General features: G+C 42.3%; 1 protein-coding gene across 8 annotated transcripts in view; it reads left to right on the forward strand.

Annotated features, from left to right (window-relative positions):
* The window catches only part of ETV6 (ETS variant transcription factor 6), a 129,021-nt gene that overhangs the window by 29,907 nt on the left and 77,095 nt on the right, over positions 1-22,019 (forward strand). For 2 of the 8 annotated variants that reach the window (XM_053978058.1, XM_053978056.1), the window contains exon 2: positions 17,241-17,415. The exons of 1 other annotated variant lie outside the window; for it this stretch is intronic. In XM_053978058.1, the coding sequence (XP_053834033.1) occupies positions 17,331-17,415 (85 nt within the window). In that variant the 5' untranslated portion in view covers positions 17,241-17,330. Of the gene's footprint in view, positions 1-15,660; positions 15,678-15,954; positions 15,971-16,976; positions 16,996-17,240; positions 17,416-22,019 lie in introns of those variants that run through there. 5 more of the 8 variants (XM_053978064.1, XM_053978059.1, XM_053978060.1 and 2 more) reach the window with 5 other exon arrangements.

The raw sequence follows: 22,019 nt of genomic DNA on the forward strand, positions 1-22,019 counted from the left end.
CTGCCTACAGACTGGGTTCCAAGTTCAGGTGATTGAAATTAGCCCCCAGCAGTTTTAATCATCTGTAATTTCATTGCCATGGTGCATTTCGTGATCCCAGCTCAGTTGGGCAGAGTCACCGTGCGCTACCGCGGCCGCTCTGCTGCTCCGGCATGTTCTCTGTGTGTTCATGTTCATGACCCTCTATCAGGCGCTTGCAACATCTGCTCAGCTCCGTGTTCAACCCCTCGCTGCCTGGCATGGAAGTGACTCTGCTTCCTGAAAGGGCAGGGGAAGGGAGGGAGGAAAAGAGCAAATGGGCTGGTGCAGAGCAGCCCTTCTTCCAGGCCCTCTCTTTTGTACTAAATTTAGCTGTTGTGGCCATGAGCAGGCTTGTGCTCGGCAGCAGCACGGTGTAGTCCCTAAACCATCTCTGTTTCCTGCTGATTTCATGTTTTGCTAGGAAGGATGTGGTACAGGACGTGAGGCAGGATTAAGCAAGGAGCACAGGCGTTAGTGGAATGACCCTAGGGAGAGCCAGGCTGGTTCTCTCTCAACTCTGTCCAAAGGCAGGTACCTGTGACCTGTCATGTAACAACAGGCTTTTCCTTCAGTGCTGGAATCATTCTCTTGTGCCATGGTTTAGTTGCCTCCCAAATTGCCTGATGCTGAACATTTATTAAGGACTCCATGATCAAATGTTTGTGGTTTGACAGAAGCAGCTGACACTGGTTTAAAAGGAAATATTTTGTAATATTACCTACAGAGAGCCATGGAGGAGAAACTTCGGACAGGATTTGTACTTGATAAAATTCTGTTTTGACATAGTTGAGAGAGGCAGGAAATTTCTCCTGTGACTTTTCATTATAATGTCATCATGAGAGCAGCATCTTTCATTTCTTGAGAATCTGTCTGTTGAAGAGAAGTGTGAACAGCCATTCCCGTGGTAAGGATATTAAGAAGAATCCAAGTTGTCTGAAAGCCTGTTTTTTGCATGAAACTTGAAGAAAATGAGGTCAAGGTTCGGGTAGACTTTGGGGATTTACAGTGGTGAAGGAAATCTTGCCTCAGTACAATTAAAATTTAACTGAAGAAATAACTTCTGGTTTGTTTCGTTGGTTTTTTTTTCCTGTAAGATTTCCCCTCTTGGCTTCAAAGGTCTTTGAATAAAGAATTATATTGCTGTAGTCTAGCTGAACAAAAGCAATGAAACAGCATGTGAAATCTACAGTTTGTACAATCATCCTTAATGTGCTCATATATCGCATGAAATAATCAGGTATGGATTTTTTTTTTTTTTTTTTTTTTTTTTTTTTTATAGAGACCTGAAGTTTTCTGAAGACAGAGTTGGCATTTTGGCCAAAGATTGTATAGATGCATCAGAGAATCATAACCTTCAGTGCAGAGAGGATCCATGTGTCCTTTCCTGGTCTGCTCTCAAGGTTCAGTCAGGTCCTGCTTCTCAGCCATCAAAGCTTATTTAGGCTTTTGCTATCTATACTGAGATGGCTTAATGATAGTTAGTATGGGAAAGTGCTGCCTTATGTTTAGAAATTAATCCTGTCTTTCTGGATGCTGAGGATTTACTCTTGGCCTAGATTTAGTGTTAGTGTAAGTGAGCAAAGCTTTTTTTGTTTGTTCTTCCCTTGTTCTCTGAAACAAATGTCTGAAATGTATAGGTAAAGAAAAAGATAGTCGTGTGGATAATAATGTTCTTTAATGATATTATTGCCCTGTAAATCTGTGTCAGGGAACTTGCACCTGGGATCACCGTCATTGCTGTACAAATTGGCTGGCAGAAGTTGAATAATTTGTGGATATGGGGAACATAGATATGTCAAATGTGTACCTAATATATGAAAACACATATTGTATCACTTGTGCTAGATTTTTTGGAGTAGGGAATTGTGTTGTGTGTTTTTTGGTTGTTTTTAAATAGTGGTCTAGATTGCATACCTTAAGAGAGACTGACCAGTAAAGATTTGTCCTCACTGCTTTGTCAATATACATGGTAACTCCAGTTTCCCCACTACTCCCTTTCCTGTTTGCATACCCATCCTTACCTCCACTAGAGTGCTGCTTTCTTCTTGAGCTGAAGTGGTTGAAACTTCTTGTTGCAAAGCTTCAGTTAGGAAAATAGCAGAGTGTAAGCCATCCCAGTTCCATTAACTCAGCAGTTGTGTGTAACCTCTGCTTAACCTGAGGGTCACTTTTGCCTAGGTTTGACCCCCCAGTGGCTTCAGGTGGCTCCTGGACTTTGCTCTGGGGCAGGTAAAGAGCACTCATGCATTACCTTTTGCCTAAAATGCTTTTGGATTGTAGCTCCTAGTGACAGGGCAGTAAGGAGCAGCAGTTAATTCTCTGCAGTTGCTCATTAAACCCAGGGATTTGGCTAGGTGGGAATTTGTGGTCCGGTGTGAATTCAAAGGATGAGATTACATCTGAATCCCATTTACTAACACAGGTGTAATACTTATTAGCCAACACTGACTTCAGGATGACCTTTTTGGGTGGTTGTCCTGGGCTGATACACCACTTCTGAGATCAATGTCATGCGGTATGTTTGGTGCAATGTCTGTTCTTGTGAGTATTGAGATAAATTGGTTCAAATTAATACAGGACAAAGGAGCTTCTAGATGACCCCTTGCATAGCAATGAGTTTTATAACAAGATTACTGTTGAGTTGCATCCCTGTAAAGAATGGAGGTGGCTTTATCTAAGTAGTTTTTCAGATGCAGCTGGTGTTGGCCAACCAAAAGAAATCTTGCAATTTTGGTTGAATCAAAAGGATTAATGTTGCCGGGGTGTGAGGGTGGAATAAAATAATTTTCTTTTAGGAAAAAAAAAAAAAAAAAGCCTTCATTGTATTAATAGCACCACCTGTATTCTGCGTAGTGAAAACTCCATCTCTCCCTCTCATCTCTAGGACTGTTCTTTAGGGCTTGCTGAGGTATTTGAATTTACAGTTTTTTCTGAAGTCTGCATAGCTAGTGCCCTTAGAATTTGTATTTCCATGGTGCAGAGGGGGTGGAAGAAGCCCCACCACCTTCAACAAAAACAAGATGTTTATGCTTCTTCTGACATTCACAGCTCTTGAAGGTAAGAGTCTTTGCTGCTTCTACAGACAAGGGGGCTTGTGGTGTTTCCTCTTCTTGTTCTCATGGGTGTCTTTTGTTTCCTTTCCATCCTCAACAGTGAGATCTGATTCTTTTTCATGTTCTCTGCTATATCTGTGAAATAGCATTGTTTCCCATTTTTCTTTTCTCCCATGCACTAGAGAATTTGTGCCCTTAAGCTTCCACCTGTCTCTTAGTAACAGGATTCCTCATTCTGTCTCCAAACTAGGAGCTTTGGGTACATCTGATAATAATTTCTGATGTGCCAAGGGTGGTATGTGCATCTCCCAAGAGGATTGATATTTTGAGGTTTTGTTGTTTGGTTTTTTCTTGGGTTTTTTTTTTTTTTTTGTTTTTTTTTTTGTTTTTTGTGGTGGTGGTGTTGTGTTTTTTTTTTTTTTTTTTTTTTTTTTTTGTTTGTTTTGTTTTGTTTTGTTTTCCCCCATCTGTTTTGTAATTACAGGCTTAGCTATGGCCAGGGGTATTACCATGCTACAAGGTATCACGGACTATGTCACCAGCCAGGTATTGCAAGTAATAGGAGCAGGTAGTTCCATTCCCTAAAAATTCTAGTATCTCTGTTTTCCATGTTTGCAACTTCCAGTGTTCAGCAAAATCTCTAGTTCTTGTCAGTAGGAATGAACATGCTTGCTCACAGGGTTTTTTTCAGCTTAGTTCATGCAACATCAAATATTAAGATCTTGCTTTTATTTTTGCATGCATGCAGGTTGAGGTGAGTTTCAGCACAGGTTTCTGATTAATACTATAATTTTTGGCATTAAGATTAAAGTTGAAATAGAGATATGTAGTAAGATACATCTACATGTAGTAATATGCATCAGCATAAGTGTATGTGTATACACATGTTGAAAGATAGAAGAGCATTGCTTGAGAGACTGTCCACTGTTTTACCTACATCAGTTAAGCCAGTAAAAAGTTCTAGGTTTCCATCCAAACCAGGCTTACTCTGCTTTTAAATGTATTAGTAGCTTTAATATTTCCACTCTGGGATCTTGGATGTGATTCCAGTTTGGATGGGGATAGGGAGAAGCTAAATAAATTTTAAAATACGTTTTATTTTTTGCTGCGGCTCACAAAGTTATGTAATTTTAGCACTGGATTGAAGGCAGGAGGCAAATAGAGTGGTCTGTAGTTGACTGCATGATAACTGCAGTTGCGTGGATATCATCCCGTCATGTGCCCAGTGTCTAATTCTGATTGGATTCTCCTGGTGTGAAGAATCACACTTGCTATCAGTGGGATGTCCATCTGTCTGAGCCTGAAAGCAGCTCAAAGATGCAGGCTGGAGAGGAGGAGTCTGTGGGATGGCCTCACTATGCCTATGAAGACCGATGCACATGATTTATAAGCATCCAGTCTGTTTTGAGGGATCCTTTCTTGCATTGCTATGTGGTTATGAATGTAGATATTACTGTTGAATTCCTCTGTGGTGGCCACTGAGGGAGCTGGACACTCAAGCAGTTTGCAGACATCGGGGGTGGTGTTTCTGTGGGGCTTGCCAGTGTTAGGAGGTTATTCTCATTTAAGGTGATTTTAAGGATTCTCAACAGCTTTCTGTTTTTTTTTCTTTTCTTTTCTTTTTTTCTTTTTTTTTTTTTGTTTTGTTTTGTTTTTGTTTGGTTTTTTTTGGTTTTTTGTTGCAGCTGTGTAAGGAGAGGTGCCTATTCACTTGCTGTACAGTGAGATTGTATATCCTTCATAAATTGTTTGTAAATCACTTTGGGATCTTTCTGGCTGACAGGCAGATCCTGTGTAAGCACATCACCCAGCCCTGCAAAGCCCAAGCCTTAGGGAGCGAAACCGGCTGCCAAAGCAGCAGGTGTGTCAGCTCAAAGTTACCCGTGAGGAGCAGCTGTAGGCTCGAACTTTGCCCATTTATTTGCTCAAGGCTTTATCTCATCCCTTATTATACAGCCCAGTGAAAATGAGTATTTGCCCTGTCAGTTAAAGCGGGGCCATGGAGTCGCAGCTCCGCGTGTTCCTGGCGGCCTCGCGGGTGAGCGAGCGGAGCCGTCGCTGGTTGGGGGGATGGCTGTGCTTCATGTGCCATCAGAGGAGATAGGGACACCTGAGCAAACAGTGGTCACCCTGGGCTCTGGGATAGGGTGACTGCTTTGGTACACTCCACTGTTTTTTTTTTTTCTTTCTTTTTTTATTATGTTTTTCTTAATGTCTATAGCTTTTTTGTTGTTGTTGTTCTGTGGCTAGATTTTGACATTAGAGCAAGGTAAGAGCACTCCAAACGGACAGTTAAACTTACATTTTACTTTTAATTTTGCTTCAGGATTGTGCAAGGAGACAGCAAAATTAATATCAAAAGAGAAATTTCTTCTGAATCAAAGGCCAAGTGGAAAGTGTAGCAGCACAGTATGCTGCTGTGCTCGAGACTGTTATTCTGAAAAAAACCAAACCAAAATAGCAATCCTCAACGTTTAAAAAAACCCCTGTGTAGGGGTTGAAAAGGCTATTTTTGGTGTTACATTTTGATTTTAGCCAGATTGCATATATTGAGGGAAATGTTTACTAATATTTGTTACTGCTTCTGGTCTTCAGACTCCTGGCAGCAGACTTAGAGCCAGGCAACGATGAATAATTTTTTTGCCTACTGTCTAATAGGAGGATAAAGTGGCATCAGTTTCTGGGGTTCAGAACTGTTTGCTGTTGGAGTTCAGGCATCCATATCCCAGCACTGGCTGGGAATTAGACATGTGCAATGTAGTAGTGACAGACCAAATATGCAGGAAACCAGCTGGTTGCTCAGAAGACCTGATCTCTGCCTCAGCTCACCTTGAACAGTTCATTTGACTACTCTGTGCCTGTTTCCCATTTTATCTGCCATGTAACTTATCTCTTTAGCTGTTAAACAATTTTAAATGGCACTGCCTTCCACTATTCAAAACAGCTATTCTACTTCAACACAGTTTTAATAATAAATGTAAACAGCTATGGTCTTCAGATAGTCAAATTTAGGAGGATTCTGGTTAATTTTTGATTTTTCATCTGTGTTACCAAGGATTGATCTTTGGACCTGTATAACCAACCTTTTTCCTTAGTTGCTTTCTGTTATTCTGCCTTTCGAAGGACTTTGTGGAAAAGAAAGCAGTATAAAAATCACACAACCGGTTTGGCAGGTCTTGTATAAACAGGAGAAATGCCAGGAAAAGGCTTATGTCTTTGTTGCTAGCTTAAAAAAAAAGGGGTTTAATTTTCTCCTAATGAAAACTTCAGGTGTTGCTGTGTGTGAGGTGGACTGTGGGGATGGGCATATGGTGGAAGGGGCTTGGAGTGCTTGCTGGAAGGAACATTCCCTCAGATGCTGGGAATATTGTCTCAGTCACCTTCTTGCCTGTAGGAACTGAAGAAGCATTTTATCATGGTTCTTGTAAGCAGATTTGTTTTTTTCTTCCTTCCCCCATTTCCTCTGACAGTCTCACAGCTCAGCTCTGGTGTTAAACACACCCTCTTGATTAACTGGGAGTGATTGATGTCCCCCTGTTTTGCTTTGCTTGTACCAGGAGAGAGCTGTGCTGGTATTTAAGATAGTGTAGCTCTGAGTTGGGATGGGTGAGGAAACCTGCCTTCCCAAATGGATCTGTGCCGTTGCATAACCGTGGGAAGGGTTGGAGTGCCTCTGTCCTGGTTCTTGTGGCAAAGGAGGGATGTGTTTCTGGAACGGCTTTGAAGCTCCCTTCTGATTGCAGCCCTCTTTGCTGCCGCTTGTGAGCTGAGAGATTTCAGTCCATGTGTTGACAAGGAGGAGCGTTAGAAATCAGAAGTTCCCTCCCATGAGGAGGATGTTTAAAATCAATGCTAAAATGCAAAATGAAATAATTCGGAGAGCTTTTGCAAGTTGTCCGTGTAATTTTACTTCTCTTGTAGTTCATCCTTCTGTTTCTAGAGCAGCAGCATAACCCCAGAAATACGGCCATGTGGGGAGAGTGTTGAAATGGGATTTAGGTAACTTGTTACTTCTTCCTGCACCTCTGTTCCTAACTGTAAACCAGGGTTCAAACAGGCCCTTCCTGTGGTGCTTCACTCTCTTGAGTATTTTGGCTTTGGGCTCATCAGGGCTGTCCTCTGCTCACTATTTCTGGAGCACTTTTGGCAATGGTGCGGTGTTTGTTTGCTTCTGAGTGCTGTCACTGTATAAGTGTCAAGTCCTAACAGTGGGGTTCACAGCCAAATACAGTTCTTGGGAGACTATACTGTTTTCTAAGGTGTCAAAGTAGGTTTTTCCTCAGCCTCTGTATCCTGATTGGGTACCCTAATCTGCTTATGTTTTGGTCTCTCCACTTGTAAAGGTGAGTGTAATAACACTTCCCTTCATTGCAAGAAAGTACTAAAGGTATTATATTACATATTTAAATAGTGTGGTAATAAGGACCATGAAGAAGCCTTCAGATTGAGTTAAAATGGGCTTAAGATTAGTACTTTACTCTTTTTTAAATACGTCTGAAGTTTACTCTATTTCAGCTGGCTTAGTTCCCAAGCTTCTCACTTCTGTAGTGAGGCAATATTTGCAGGTCAGAGGCAGTCTTATGGTAAGGGTGGAGTGGCTCTCACTACAGTGTCCATTCAGATGTGAACCAGCAATGCTTAGTTGTGAAAACAAGCCAAAGATAACCAGAGTGAAACTTCAGTGCTTCTGTTCTGCCAGGAACAACATCATAACCAATGCTTCAGGATTATGAGCTAAAACAAAATAATAATTTGAGGAAGAACAAAAAGTGATGCAGAGGTTGAAAGGAGCAATTAAAACAGTTGGGGAACTTAATGAACAGGAAAAGCTATGGCAGAAGGAAAGTAGCTAAACTGAGATTTGTCACAGGGCTTGACACACCTGTGGGCCTCAGCATTTTTCCCATTGTCCTGTTGGCACAACCAAGGCAGTGAGGGCTGTGGTAGTGCCACAAGTTGTTTTGGAGAGTCACAGCAGGTCTGGGGACAGTCAAACTTGTGTCCTCACTGTTTCTCTTCAAACCTCTTCTCTGGAGCTTGTTTTATCCTGTGTTTTGCTGTCTGGCATCTACCACCCAGCCTTGTGCAGCACCCCTATACAGGAGGTGATCCACTTCTTGTTCCTCTTCTGAGTGCTGGGAGTGCCCCTGGAATTTCCAGAGTGAAGGAATAAGGTCTGTGTGGGGTGTACCCTGTCACATGGACAGGTCATACCTGGAAGGCATCTCTTGTTTTCAGAGCACTTGGGAAAGGATTGCTAATAGCTCTCCTTACGCAACAGAATATTCACCTGCTTAGTTAATTACTTATTAGCTCCAGGCAGGGACATGGCAGATTTGTTAATAGCAATGGTCAAATTATTAGAGTGTGCAGCATTAATGCAGGAGAAAGCATTTAATAAAGAGCCATCACTTGACCCTGTCATTGTCCATGGAATATAGACCATATTGTTGAAGTCGGGCTCTGCTCTTTTCCTGTCATCTACCACTTCTTAAAACTATGTCTTGTTCAGGAGCTTCAGCTTTTCTTCGAACACACATGAAAGCACATCTATTCTTCTTTTGGATCAGATATGCAGTACCATGACCAGCTGTTTCTCTACAATTAGATTTAAAAACTCCCCTTAAAGTTCTGCCAATCCTGATGGTCCTGTGCAGGAAGGACCATGTTTTATAGGAAATAAAAGATTTTACTGTGCCTTGAGCTATCCCTCAGGTGCTTTGTTTTCTTTTTCTACGTAGTATTTTAGTGTCTGATGATCAGCAAAATGTTCAGTTTCTTCTACTTTCCATTCTCATACTATTAGACTGCTGACTGGAGAAAACTTACAAAAGCTGCTAAATAGCTTGTTTAAAAAAAATCCAGTTTTTGTACAGGCTGACCTGTTGCAGATTTTGTTTCTTCTGTAATTCAGCTTCTTTCAGTGGTCTTCAAGTGCATCTTTATTTTGATCACAGCTTCTAACTAGCTTATCCTTCTGCAATACGTCTTCCAGATTACCTTCTCTTCCCTCTGTTTGTATTTCCTTTTGGATGTTGGGCTGTATCTGTCCTTTCTTCTGTCCATCTCAGTAGTTCCTTTATTCCTTCCTTACAAGCTAGATAATTTGACTCTTGTAAAACTTGCCTGTCTTGCATACATAGGGGTGTGTGTATGTATGATGCAGAAGGAAGAGCCTGCAAATGTACAGGATGCAATACTCTAAGTGAAATCCTATTTTTATATACTCTCCTTTGTCAGCTAGAGCTTCCTTTTCTAGTCACACTGATCTTGATGTTGCTTACATTGAAGTAGTTTGAGTAGGTGAAAGAATAGGGGGAGAGGAAGATTGTAATTTGATGTTTCTTCCTTATCCACTGTCTGTACAGTAGTCAAGGTCAGTGCAAGTATGGCCCTTTCTAGGAACTCCCTCTGCATTTAATGTGTTGGGAGTTGAATAATCTGAATCTTCGTGATATTTTATAGTGGCAAACATCCATGATCCCTTGTTTTTGGACTAGTTTACTAAGACAGTCTTTGAGAATGGGTATTTTATTTGGCTGTCTTCTCTTGTTGAAGATTCTGTTTAGTTTTACTCAAGTAGATCTGCCCATTTTTTCACCAGCAGCCCTTATTATAGCTGTCCTATTCCCAGACTGGCCTAGATTCTCTCTGGAAAATTGTTTTTACCTACTTAGAGGTATTTTGGAACAAGGGGATGTGGCACACTTCCCTGCCATGCTGTGTGTGTTGGTTTACTGTGGCACTACTTCAGTCTTCAGGATTAAAAACTGTAAGGTGTCGCATTAGACCTTGGCATGGCACTCTCAGGTTTCTCTGGGCATTTGGCATGTCCTTTGTCATGGAAAGTCTGCCAGATGTCTGAAGTGTGGAGAAATGCTGTGGTGGAAATGCAGGGGTGCTGTGTATGCCAATAGTAAATAAGCTTAAGTTACTGGAGAAGAGAAAGACTGAGGCTCATAAGTGGATTTTACTTCCACCAGTGTAAATCTGGACCAGAAACACTGTTTAAAAATAAATAAATAAAATTTCACTGAAGAATTTTGCAGGATCCAGCTGTTTATTGGGACCAAGAAGGGCAATTTCTTATATTTCTAAGTGGTATTTTTAAAATGTGTATTTCAGGATGTTGCAGCTCTACAGGAATTCTGTTTCCATCAGTGACTGAGGGTTAAAAGAAGATATGACTTTTATATGAATTACTCTCCCATGATTTTTTTCACTACTTAACTGATGGGCAATTAGATATCCCAGGACAGTGAATGAGTTGACCTCATCTGTGTGGCAGTTCTGACCTGTGATTTGTGCTATGTAAATATTTGATATCCTCTTTTGTGAAGGACCCTGTTCACAGTAACTGTAGCTTCAGTAGGAATGTTCAGAAAGCAATGCTCAGCCATGATAGGAAGATCAGAAATGATGATTGTCCTTGGATATGTGTTTGATTGCACAGTAACACTGCAACTTTGACAGCTCAGTAATGCAACCAAGTAAAAACACATGCCAGCCCTGAGATGTAGAAGAGGAGCTTTCCCATAACTCATGAGGGCAGCTCCCTGTACACCATGTTTCCCCTTAGTCTTGCCATCTCAGTTTCATGGCCTCCAGGAACCTTGCCCTGAAATGAGCACATGACTGCAGTAAGAGTGTTCAGGGTGTTAATTCCCACGCACACAGGCAGGGTTGTACAACCACCATATGTTACAGAGATGAGGCTTCCCAGCCCTGCCTATTTTAGAAAAGAGAACAAAAAAAGTGCAGTGAAATATCTCTGACGTGCAGCTAAGCCTGGAAAATTCTTTGCTGTTGCCTTCCTTGCTTCCCTGCTGCTTACTCACTTGGCCACAGTACTTCAAAGCCTCATGAGGTGTTTTTTTTCCCTAGCTGTACAATTAACTGTCTCTCTTGAGCCTTCTGTGGTGCTTTGTGTGGAGTGAGTGTACCAACAACCCATGGTATAGATGCCAAAGGGACCCTATGGGTTACAGTAGTGGCCCAGCTTTTTCCATGCCCTGCTTAAACAAAGGTCAGTAGCAAGTTCTTCAGAGGAGTGAAGTTCTTCAGTGACAACCCCAGGATGCAAATTTTGGAGTTGCATGTTGAAAAGGGCTGGGGGCAGACAGTTTCTTAATGTCAGGCAGTTGAATCCGTGGTTGACTTCTACCATGAAGTAGTAGGTCGGAGGGGCCAAGTCCTGGTTTTGCTGCCTCTTCTTGGAGCCTTGCTGCAGAAGGGTGGGTGGATAGAAAAGGCTTTACTCCTGTTTGGACTATGATGATTCCACTTCCAAATTCTGAACCAGAATCTGCCTCTTGTGTATTTTCTACTGCCTAGCTGGGATATCTACAGATGAAATTCTTTATTATACAAATAAATGATTGATCCTTTCATGAGTTGTACTGAGCTTTTTGCCTTAGTTTTATCTTCTAGTTTTTCCATTTTAATTTAATTAGGACAGTGGCTGTAATCACATTGGGAGAAGCATGAACTTCCCACTGTCTCTTTTCCCCTTCCCTTTGTGATGAACCACTGCACCACTGTGTTTGGTTTTTATTTGCTTGAATAAGGATTGAGGTGTGAGAGGGGAGCCATCACCTGCCCCTGTGCAGGGAGGACAGGCTGGAAGGAGGAATCAGGGAGGAACTGAACTTTACAAAATTCCTGAGGTTACTGACACAATCTCTGCTTTCTGCCCAGGAAACAAGATGTTAATCTTTCCCAGTGCTGCTTTGCATAAGGTCCATTCCAGAGAGCTGTGTTTGTTTTAATTTCTCTAATTACTGATAGTGTGCTGATTATGCTGCTATAGATTTGATGTGAATTGCTATATTAATGGGATCAAAAATTAGGAGATGTCTGCCATGGAAATTAAGAAGATGACAGCAGCTGGGGGAGGGGAGGAAAGTGGAGAGTTGAATTCATACCCTGTTACTGCATGGCTCTAGTTGGCTTTTTTTGGTGTCTGAGCCTTTGTCCCTGGCAGAAGTTGGAGTATGCAAACTATAACATAGACCAAAGTTCCCAAATGTGCTATTCAGTCTCTGCTGAGCACAGTCAGTGCTGTTAGAGGCTCTGATTCCTTCCTGCTCCCTGTGTTAGACCATGTAACTCATCTCACAGTGGTCTTCAGGACTTTCATATCCAGCTGTGGTATTGCATACAAACCACTGGTGAACAGTGCATCTGTCTTCCTTCCCTTTCCTCTTCTCCTCACTTGCTTCCCTAAGGATTAATTTACTTGAATAGGGGCTGTTTTCCTCTGTGCTGCTCTGTGGCTGGTTTGCTGTCATTGTCCTGCTGGGTGCCCAGATGCTCAGGGCCTTCTGAATTTTTCCTGCAAACAGAAATCACCCTTGTCTCTAAGGCCCTTTTCCCCCCTCTGCTATACTCGAGCCACCTACTCCTATGAAGATCCACTGCAGGAAAACCAGACCCTCACAGGCTCCCCCTGGCTCCTGGTCCCTTGGCCTGTCTTTTCATTTCATGGCACAGGTTTACCAGCACCCTGGGAGACAAATGTGTGTCAGCTTTCACTTTTAATTCCTTTCTCCCTATGTGGTATCATTATGTGCAGTATAGAAGGAAGTTTTTAGTCAGTGATTAGGGTCAGCTGCCTTTTCTGTCCAGCACAAGGTATATGCAGGCCACATTGCCTGTTTTGGTTTCCTGAAAACTGCTGCATAGGTATTGCATTTCTTTGCTTTATCAATTAAAAAAAGTAGTTTTACTATGCCACCTATCCAGCTACTGAAATAATAATGTCATTGGGACTACATAAGAGCTTGCTTAGCAGACTTTTTTTACATATTTTATTTTCATTTCTACAAAATCATGTATATTCTTTGTGCCTGCCATATGAATGAACTTAGTAAAGGGGACAAAAAGACTATCAGATGGCAAGGCTGTTGCTTTGGAGTTTAGAAGGGTGCAATTATATCAAAAGCCTGAAGCTATTTTTATTTGCAGCCTGCCTCATCCTCAACTGTTAGACTTCTTTTAAATTTAATTTTGATACCTTGGTTTTTAATTAATATTTTTATTTTAGCAATATGAATTATTTGTGTTCCTGACAGAGAAAATTCTGTTCATGTTGTTTTTTTGTCAGTAAAGGATGTACCCCAATTCTTCAACCTGAAATTAGTGTGTGCTTTGATGGCTTTGGAAATCCAGTCAGCTGTTAGATACACGCCTACTACATAGTCACGGTCAGTACAGCTTTTGATTTAGACAGGATGGCTTTATCTATGGCATTCTCAGCAGCTGAATATTTAGTAAAGAGAAAGAACCTATACATTCTCTTGATTTTTAGCCATGTGTTTCAGCCTGTCTCTGCTGAGTTGGGCAGGTGAAAGCATGTCCTACTCTCAGCAGACCTGGCTGGTTGTCCGGGTGGCCCTCTTGGAGCACCAGCCACCAGAATAAGCCTCAGGGAGGGCCTTCCATAAAAACTGACTTTGTGTAGCTCTTCAATTACTGTAAGTAACATGAAATTTCATGGTGAAACTTTCTTGACTCCCTGTGAGCTGAAGAAACTGATCAAAAATGATGACAGCAAGCAATATGCCATCTGTTTTAGTCACCTCTTTGTGGCTACTGGCAAAATACTCAGGAGTTGCTATATTGAAATTTCTTAGCTGGTAATTGTTTGGGGCTGAGCATTTGTTCACTTGTAGGCTTAGAGGTTTCTAGAGTCCCCTGGCAGGTGGTTTTTAAGGAATGTGGTAGTACCAAGCTCTTTCTTAGCACTCATCACCAAAAATCTCACAGGACCACATCAAATGTGTATTGATTTAGTTTTTTTACCAGTAGGTTAAGCTGCAGCAAGGCTGTTTGCTCAAGAGCGCACAAGGTTCGTGCAGGTTCTACCAGCACTACCTATTCTTCCTCCCAAGCTGTGCTTGAACAAGCCTACCATTCTTGGCCTTAATACAAAGGGAAATATTAAACTTGACTAGTTAGGAAATGTTTTCAGAAAAATTCCTAGTGGCAGAGTATCTGGTTGCATAACCTTAGAAGCAAGAGACACCAGCCATGTTTTTTTTTGTTTGGTGGATTCCACAGAGAGAAGCACTGGGCAGTCCTGGAGTTGTGAAGATTAATGCAATCCGTTCTCAGTGGTGTGAGCACAATAGGTACCTCCTGGAAACGTGACTCTAGAAAGCCTCAGAAAGCCTGGAGGAGCACATGTGACCTTGTGCATTGACTGTGGAGGCTGGGCACTGCGTGTGGCTGAGCACAGAGCAGGGGCAGGTTGTAGAACTAGACTGGTGCTTGCGGTTCTGCTGCCAGCCACGTTACTGCCCCATGCTGCAAACAGGGATTAAGCTAATTTTTTTCCACAAGCCCAGTGTCTTGACCTCCCTGTGCCATTACCATTCCACACCTTTTGGAAATCTGTCCAGGACAGTTAAAGGGCAGCTCTTTCGGCATGCAATTGTTAAATGTATTGCCCTTGAGAGGCACATGATGTCCTTTTTCAAGACAGTTTAACTCTGAAATTACTTAGCTCATTTGAGCTGCGCTCTTGCTGTAGCTCAGTTTGCCTGTGTGTCTAATAAAGAGAAAGACTTACCTAATGTCTGTAAATTGCTTTGATATTTAGGCTAAAGGTGCTGACAGAAAAATGCAAGATTAGCAAGGGAGGGCATTTCAAAGGCACTAATAGGAACTGGAAAGCTAACTCCCCTTCGTGCCTTGTAAAATGCCTTCTGCAAATAGTAATTCACACAGTACTGTAGACATCCAAGATGTGTGGGAAAAGTAACTGCAGTTCCATGTCTTGTTTGGTTTTGGCTGTCCTGTCCTTATGAATAGTAGGAAACAATGAATCAAATGCATTTGTTTAAAACAGTAAACCTCAATGAAACTGCCATGGTATAAATCAAGTTATGGTATGCCTTTAGGAGATTGATCAGTAAAGGCAGCACATACTGAAAGCCTTGGTTTGATGCAGCACCTACTGGGTCTTGAGGGAAGTGGATGGGGGAGGGGTTCTGGATTTAATTTCATTTTCCACCTGCTCTTGGGAAGTGAGGAGACCTTTGAAGCCACTTTGTCTTTGCAGTGGTGATTCAGTGAGCGTGCAATGTGACCTGAGCTTGGACTGTATCCTGCATTCTTCAGGAGGGAGGAAAAGGACTTCGGGTCTCCCACAAATCCTCCAGTGCCCATTAACAGAGGCAGGCATCTGTGTGGCTGTGTTTCAGAAGTGTTCCTCTTTTTATAAATATCTCCATGAACAAAGCGAGCAGCTGTAGTGTGGTTCGATTATCTGTGCTGTGGATGGCAGCAGGAAATGCTGGGAAGTTCCTGGTCTCCCTCCCCTCCAGGGGTGCTGTGCCCCAGGGTGAGAGGTGCAGATGGGCACAGAGGGCCACACCTCTGCAGCGGGAAGCACAGAGTCAGCTGGTTTGGGTTGGGGAAAGAGTTGGGGAAGCTGAAAACCAAATAATGCCTTGTAGCTCCGCAGGTGCGTCTTTCATTGCGTCACAATGAACATCTCCGTTTGCTAACTGCAAAAAACTGAACTCATGCTAGCTAATGGGTTGCTGTTGCCTGGCCAGTGATGAGTAGAAAGAAACTGAGTTTGTGGGAGACAGGAACGTAAGACTGAACAATTTGTCTTTTAAAAGTACTGAGCTGACAGCCACAGGGGCCATACTTGCAGAAATAACAAAGTGATGGTGGAGTGAAACAGGCCTGTCTTCTCACTTGGTCTAAACCTGCAATAGTGTGTTCTCCACATGCTGTCAGTCTTCTCTGACACGTGCTTATAGGGTGTTGTGGTGGCACTCCCGATGTTCTTCTGGTTCTACCTGAGCTCCTGAGCAGCAAACGGCATCTTGCAAAAGAATGAACTGGGCTTGCTCTGAAGTGGTGGCTGCAAGACTTTCTAGGTGTTCCCTTTATTTTTGGACGTCACCTAATCTGTCTGCAGAGTTTTTTTGCAAACCTCCCCTTCCCTTTGGCGGCAAGGGTGCTTACATTACATTCTGCAGGTGCCTCTATCAGCCTCAGTCTGTTTTCCTGTCTCATGGCTGTGGTTTGTCGTGGAAGCAATTACCTTCTCTTGGTCCAGCACCAAATTTGTCTTTTCCGTTTGCCGGAGATCAAGGTCGGGGTGAGAGGCTGCACTTGTACTGTCCTGCAAATGCTCGGAAATTACAGTACCTCCTTCTGCTTCTGTATGTGCAGGGATGTAAATCCATACTTGCACTGGCGTGTCAGTATTCTGTAGAATAACATGCATTACTTTCCAGGAAGCATATAATAATGGTTTTTTTATATTCCTGTAAAACTATTGCTATGTTTATTTACAAAGGGTATATTTTATACTATGATTGGAGTGCATTGTTGGAGGCTTAGAATATGGAAGAATTTTCCCTTCAGATAATATGAAGTTTCAGTCTTAGATTTCTTGTCAGGCATTTTCCCAAGTAAAAACCTAATTGTGACAGTTACAAAACTAATACGACAGTCACAAGTTGCCCTTTAACTCTGTTTGACTGTACTTGGTTGCAAGTTAAACTACTTCAAAGAAGGTAACAGTAACTCATTTAGCAGAAACAAGAGTACTACATTACTTGATGGTAAATAGAGTAGTCTTTGGTGATGTGTTTTTCTGCAGCAATGACAAAAGTTACTGATTAATGTCTTTAAAAAAATGGTAGGAAGGATTATAGTGCTAAACACTTAGCTTGTTCAGATCATGACTGATTTGTTAATGTAAGATTAAGTGGTTTTGGCACTTCAGTGGTACTCATGCCTGTATCATGGACTTGCTGTCAGATTTTCACTGACATAAAGCCCTTGGAGTCTCCCCACTTGCATGTCACTTCCCCTTTCCTCCCTTGGCAAATTTCTGAGAAGACCCTTGGAACCTTCATGGCTCTCTTGAGAAGTAATCCTGCCACCCTAAAAGGTGCTTGGCCCCTCTCTCTTCAGCACTGGGCAGCGCTGGCCACCAGTGTTCTGTGTGTGCTCTGGGGCTCCCTGGGCAGCTGGTGCATCACTGGTGCTGCTCACATCACCAGGCACACACTTCCTTCCTTCCTTCCTTCCACCCACATACACCTCCTCTGCCATGGTTTCATACCTCTGTTCCAAAGTTCACGTTGTCCTCTCTCTTTCTCTCCCCCTCCCCTCCCCCAACTTTTCTCTTAACAGCAGGAAAGAATTTCGTACACACCTCCAGCGAGCCCGGTACCGAATTATTCTTCGTCACCACTACATGTCCCAGTGGCTCAAGCAGTCAGGATGGAGGAAGACACCGTCAGACTGCCAGCACACCTGCGTGAGTGTCAGCACGAGGAAGACACTGTCAGACTGCCAGCACACCTGCGTGAGTGTCAGCAGGAGGCTGCTTAAGTTCTTGGACTGAGGAGAGGGCCAGGGCGGGGTGAGGAGTTACTTCTGGTTTTATGGAAGAGATCAGGGAAGTCCCTGGCTTTAGACTTTTTTTTTGTTTTGTTTTAATAAGCTCTAGCTGGTTTGGTTTTCCTGGCTGTTGTTTTTAACTGAAGAAAATTACTCTTTATAATACAGTATGCTGAATCTCCCTTTCCATCTCCTGCACTCCTTGTCAAGCATTTGGCTTGTTTTTCATGACAGGCACAAATATGGAGGGTTTATTTTGACCCTAGGTTGTGCTAGGTTTCCTTCCACTTTATTGGAATTGCTCAGTTACGTTCTGCAACACAGGGTCAGAGTTTCACCAGCTGTGGCAAGTGGAATGCATTTGTGCTGTGGCTATTTTCAGGTTCTGAGGGGTCTCAAATACTTGTGATGCCCAGGCTCTCTAGTGTAGAGCATGATTGCTGCCAGAGGCAGTGGGAAAGGAGGAGGAGTGAGCTTAGCTGTGCACAAAAGGATGCTGCAAAGGAGGAAGGACATATCACTGACATTGGAACAAAAACTGGAGCTGAGGGCAAGATCAGGGCCAGGTACTTCCTTGCTGATATGATTTAATGTTTGACAAATAGGAAAGGCCAAGGACTGTTGGCCAGTGAGAGGTGAATTAGGATGGGGACAAGAAGAGTGGAATTTTCCTTTTTGGAGAGGAAGCAGTTCAGATGGAAATAAAGATGTTTTAAGTAAACTTTTGTCAGGTGTTACATTCCTGGAGTACTTAAGCAACAATGAACAAGAGGGCCAGGAGCAAACAAAACTTTGTGCTTTGCCCTCTGACAAACGGGTTTGGGATTTCACGGGGGGAAGTCCATGTTTTTCACAAGACACTGTCATTGCTGTCCTCAGCTGTCTTCCACACACACTCCTTTTCTGGATACAAACTGTGTTCAAAGCATTTCTGTAGTCCTGTGCTTGCTCCCTTGCTGGCCACTGAGTTTCTCTGCCCCATGGTCACTCATTCCCATGCTGTCTCTTACATGTCCTGCGTGGCCCAGTTTTCTGTGCTTCCTGGTGGGAATGGGAGCTGCTGCTGCAGTGTTTCTGACCATGTCTGGTCCCTGCCTGAGCAGCCATGAGCTCCCAGGCCTGGCTGCACGTGTGTGTGGCTGCTCAGCTGTTCCCCTGGCCCGGAGAGGACTTGGCTGCCACACTTACAGGGCATTTCTATGCTTTGCCCAAAGTAGGCGCCAAAAAAGCCCAACACAGAAGCAGTTTTTCTCCAGCAGTTCTTTTCCATACTGGTGCGGTTCATCCCCAGATCTTTTGGGTTTTTTCCTCGTTGCAGTAGTTGGTACTGTTTACTTGTGCTGTGGGAGCCACTGTCTGTCCACTCCACAGTCAGGAAGACAGCTGGGTTTCCAGTTACTATTGCCCTCCACTGCCTGTGACAGATGCATAAGGTAGGGAAGGCAGAGACTCTTGCTACTGAAAGTGGTGGTACATAATGTACCTGCTTCCTTCCCATCCAGCCAGCATGCTGGATAGTGTTGAATTTATCAAGCTTCCTCTCAGTGAAGACTTCTTTCACAGTATTTTTAGAATGTGATCCAACCTTTCACCTTGACTCTTGTTTTGGTTTTTCTGTTCTTTTGGTTGGCACATTTTTAAACTTGCAAGGCTTCTTTCCCTTTAGTATTTCCACACCAGTCTGACTTGTTGCAGTGTAAAAGCACAGATGATTAATAATGAAATATCTGTGAAATAGCCTTCCATAAGGTTAGTGTCTGAGGTCATAAACAACATGGAACACATTTACATAGCCTTACTAATTGTAGTCAATGGCAGTGTAGTATATTGTAGCTCAGTATGCAGTCAGTATTGACACAAAACATTGTTGGCAATCAACAGACCACCCAAACACTGTTAAAACCACTCTTTAAGTACATAGCTTCATAGCTGGGTCAGGAGCAGCCATTGTGAGTTTTTAAAACGATCTCTGGTATATTTTCTGTTACAAAACTTCATGCAGTAACTGCTGTGTTTAGGTCCAGTAACTGAGCTACAACATGTGCAGAAAGACTTCTGCTCTTCATGTAAAAAACTTAAGTGATGAGGAGGATATAAGGTCTCTAGATGTTCTTTTAATGCTTAATTATCTCCTTATTTGCTTTTTTTTAAGTGTCCTATTTATAGTTTGAATTAGTCAGCTTCAGTTTCCAACTATTAGATCTCATTATCGCCTTTCCTGCTAAATGTTGTCGAAAGACTCCTCTTGATATAGGTGCTTTTAGATTGTCACTTCTTAACCTTTTCTTGGCTAAACTGGATGAGGAAGAGAGGTTCTTAAGGCTATCAGTCTTCCTGTTAAGCTTTCAGATTTCAAATTCTGTTTATATCACCTCTGTGAACTGACTCCCACTTCAGACTTTATTCTTAAAGTGAAGGCAAACAGAAGTGAAGATGATATTCCAGTAGTCTTGCTAATACTGTCTATAGAAATAACTCCGTTCCTTTTGGATTTTGTGTCATGAGATTTTAAGAGGTATTAATATAGGGTTTTTCAGTTCCTACATGGACTCCTCTCATTATTTGTTTATTTTTAGACACGTGTCTGAGGTACAGCTTTGATCTTAAATCCAAACTGCCTCAGAAGTCAGGCAAAGTAACTAATTTCTAGTTCAGGCTGTGTGTAAAGGTTGGGTTTAGATTTGCAAAGTCTGAGGATTTTCTAGGTCTGAGATTTTGTTAGGCTCTATCCCTACGGTTGTTTTTGTTGTTTGTGTGGAGCATAATAACTTCTTTCAGCCCTCACTCATTGCAGTAGAAGAGGGAGATGTGGTAAATTCCTCCACTCACACACCCAGAGCCGATAGGTTGTCAGGCCTGCACTCCTGTTTCCATGACATTCCGATGGTGTTCAACATCAGGGCAGGGTTCAGTCCCAACCCACACATCTTCATGTACCTGTGCCATAGGTGCAGGTGACCCAAAGAGAGACCTAGAGACAAATGTTTCACGTGGAACATATAGAGCACTCTCTGGATTCAGGCAGTTTTATGCCTTCTGATAAGAACTTTCATTGCTTCTAATGTTCCAGATCACTCTGAGAGCACCAAGCAAAAGTATCAGAACAGTAAGTAAAGCAATTCCCTTTGGTGTGATAAATTATTTCTCACTGCTTAGTGAGCAAATGACCCTCAGGTAGGCTGCACTGATTTCATCCAGAGACTGGAAAAAGAAGTGCAGTTTGGAAGGGTGGAATGTGGACGTCTCTTTGCTACAAGCTTCCTTCTCTTTGGTCAACAGAGCTAAAATTATATAGACAAACACCTTGGGGTGATGTGAAGGCACTTCCCCTTCTCACACAGCCTTTCATGTTTTAAGTAGCTGCTTTCTCCCCTGCAGCCTATTGTATAGAAATGCAGTATAATCAGTCTTAACTTTAAATCTCTGGGATAGTAAGAATAATTTCTGGATAAAACATACCTTTCTCTGGTGCTGCACTTCTCTGTAAGGGACTTTTAAATAATACTTGTCTGCCTAACATCCACTAGGAACAGAGTATTGGGGGCATTGTCAACAAAATATCAGTGGGGAGCTGGGGAATATCCTTTCCTACATTTCAAGTATGTAGGCAGAAAACAGTTGCTCTTTGTCCCTGGTGTGTCTGCCATGGTAGCTTTGCAGTATATATAATCTCCACTAGACTACACTAATGTCAGATAGAAGGAGTGTTTGGAAAATTGACATTTTTTACTGAGGATTGAAGAGAAGCAAGTTCATTTCACACACAAGATGCTGCCCTTGCTGCCTTCTGGGACCTTGGACGCCTTGTTTTAGATCCCCCACTGTAAAATGAAAAAAACCCATGAGTGCAAAGACTCTTAAATGCTTTGAAAAATAATACAGAAACTGCCCAGGTATTGTGATAACAAAAAATGTAGAAATAGGTGGAAGTCCTCTGGAACTATTTACATACCTCTTATTTCTGGGGAAACACTCCATTTTGACAGAGAAAGTTAGTGGGATTTTGTGGTGGGGGTCTCTGTTTTTTTTAAATTAATTTTATTTTTTGTCTCATCTAGTAAAATCTTACTAGCTGCTTATTTAATGCTATGGCCAATACCTTGTAATAAAAAGTTCTTGGAACTGGATAGAGGATACAGCATGTAAGAGATGGATATGAGAACCCTTTTCTGTGTCTATTAATATGCTCTGAATTATGGAGAAAACAGCTTTTTCCTTTTTCATAATACACAAGATTAAAATAAGGTGGTTTGCTTGCTAAAACAGCAACTGTAAATGTGTGCTACAGGCTTAATGGTTTTCCTTTGTTTCCTTCAGTATAAAACTTCTTCAACAAGAGAGACAGAAGAAATCCCAGTGCTGAGAAAGGATTTGTTGCATGCTCTGATCCTATGTAACAGCATTCCCCTTTGCATGCTTATGTTGATTTGTACAGTTTGATTTTTATCTCTGAAGGGCATCTTCTCTTGGGAGCATGTGTGTGTTTGTTTAGGGAGAGTGATCTCATGGGCAAAGATTTCAGAGTTTTCTCTTGATAGAAACATGGAAACAAGTTCATTTGTTCCTCTG

This window comes from Vidua macroura, chromosome 5 (assembly GCF_024509145.1).
Source record: "Vidua macroura isolate BioBank_ID:100142 chromosome 5, ASM2450914v1, whole genome shotgun sequence".
Classification (NCBI taxonomy): Eukaryota; Metazoa; Chordata; class Aves; order Passeriformes; family Viduidae; genus Vidua; species Vidua macroura.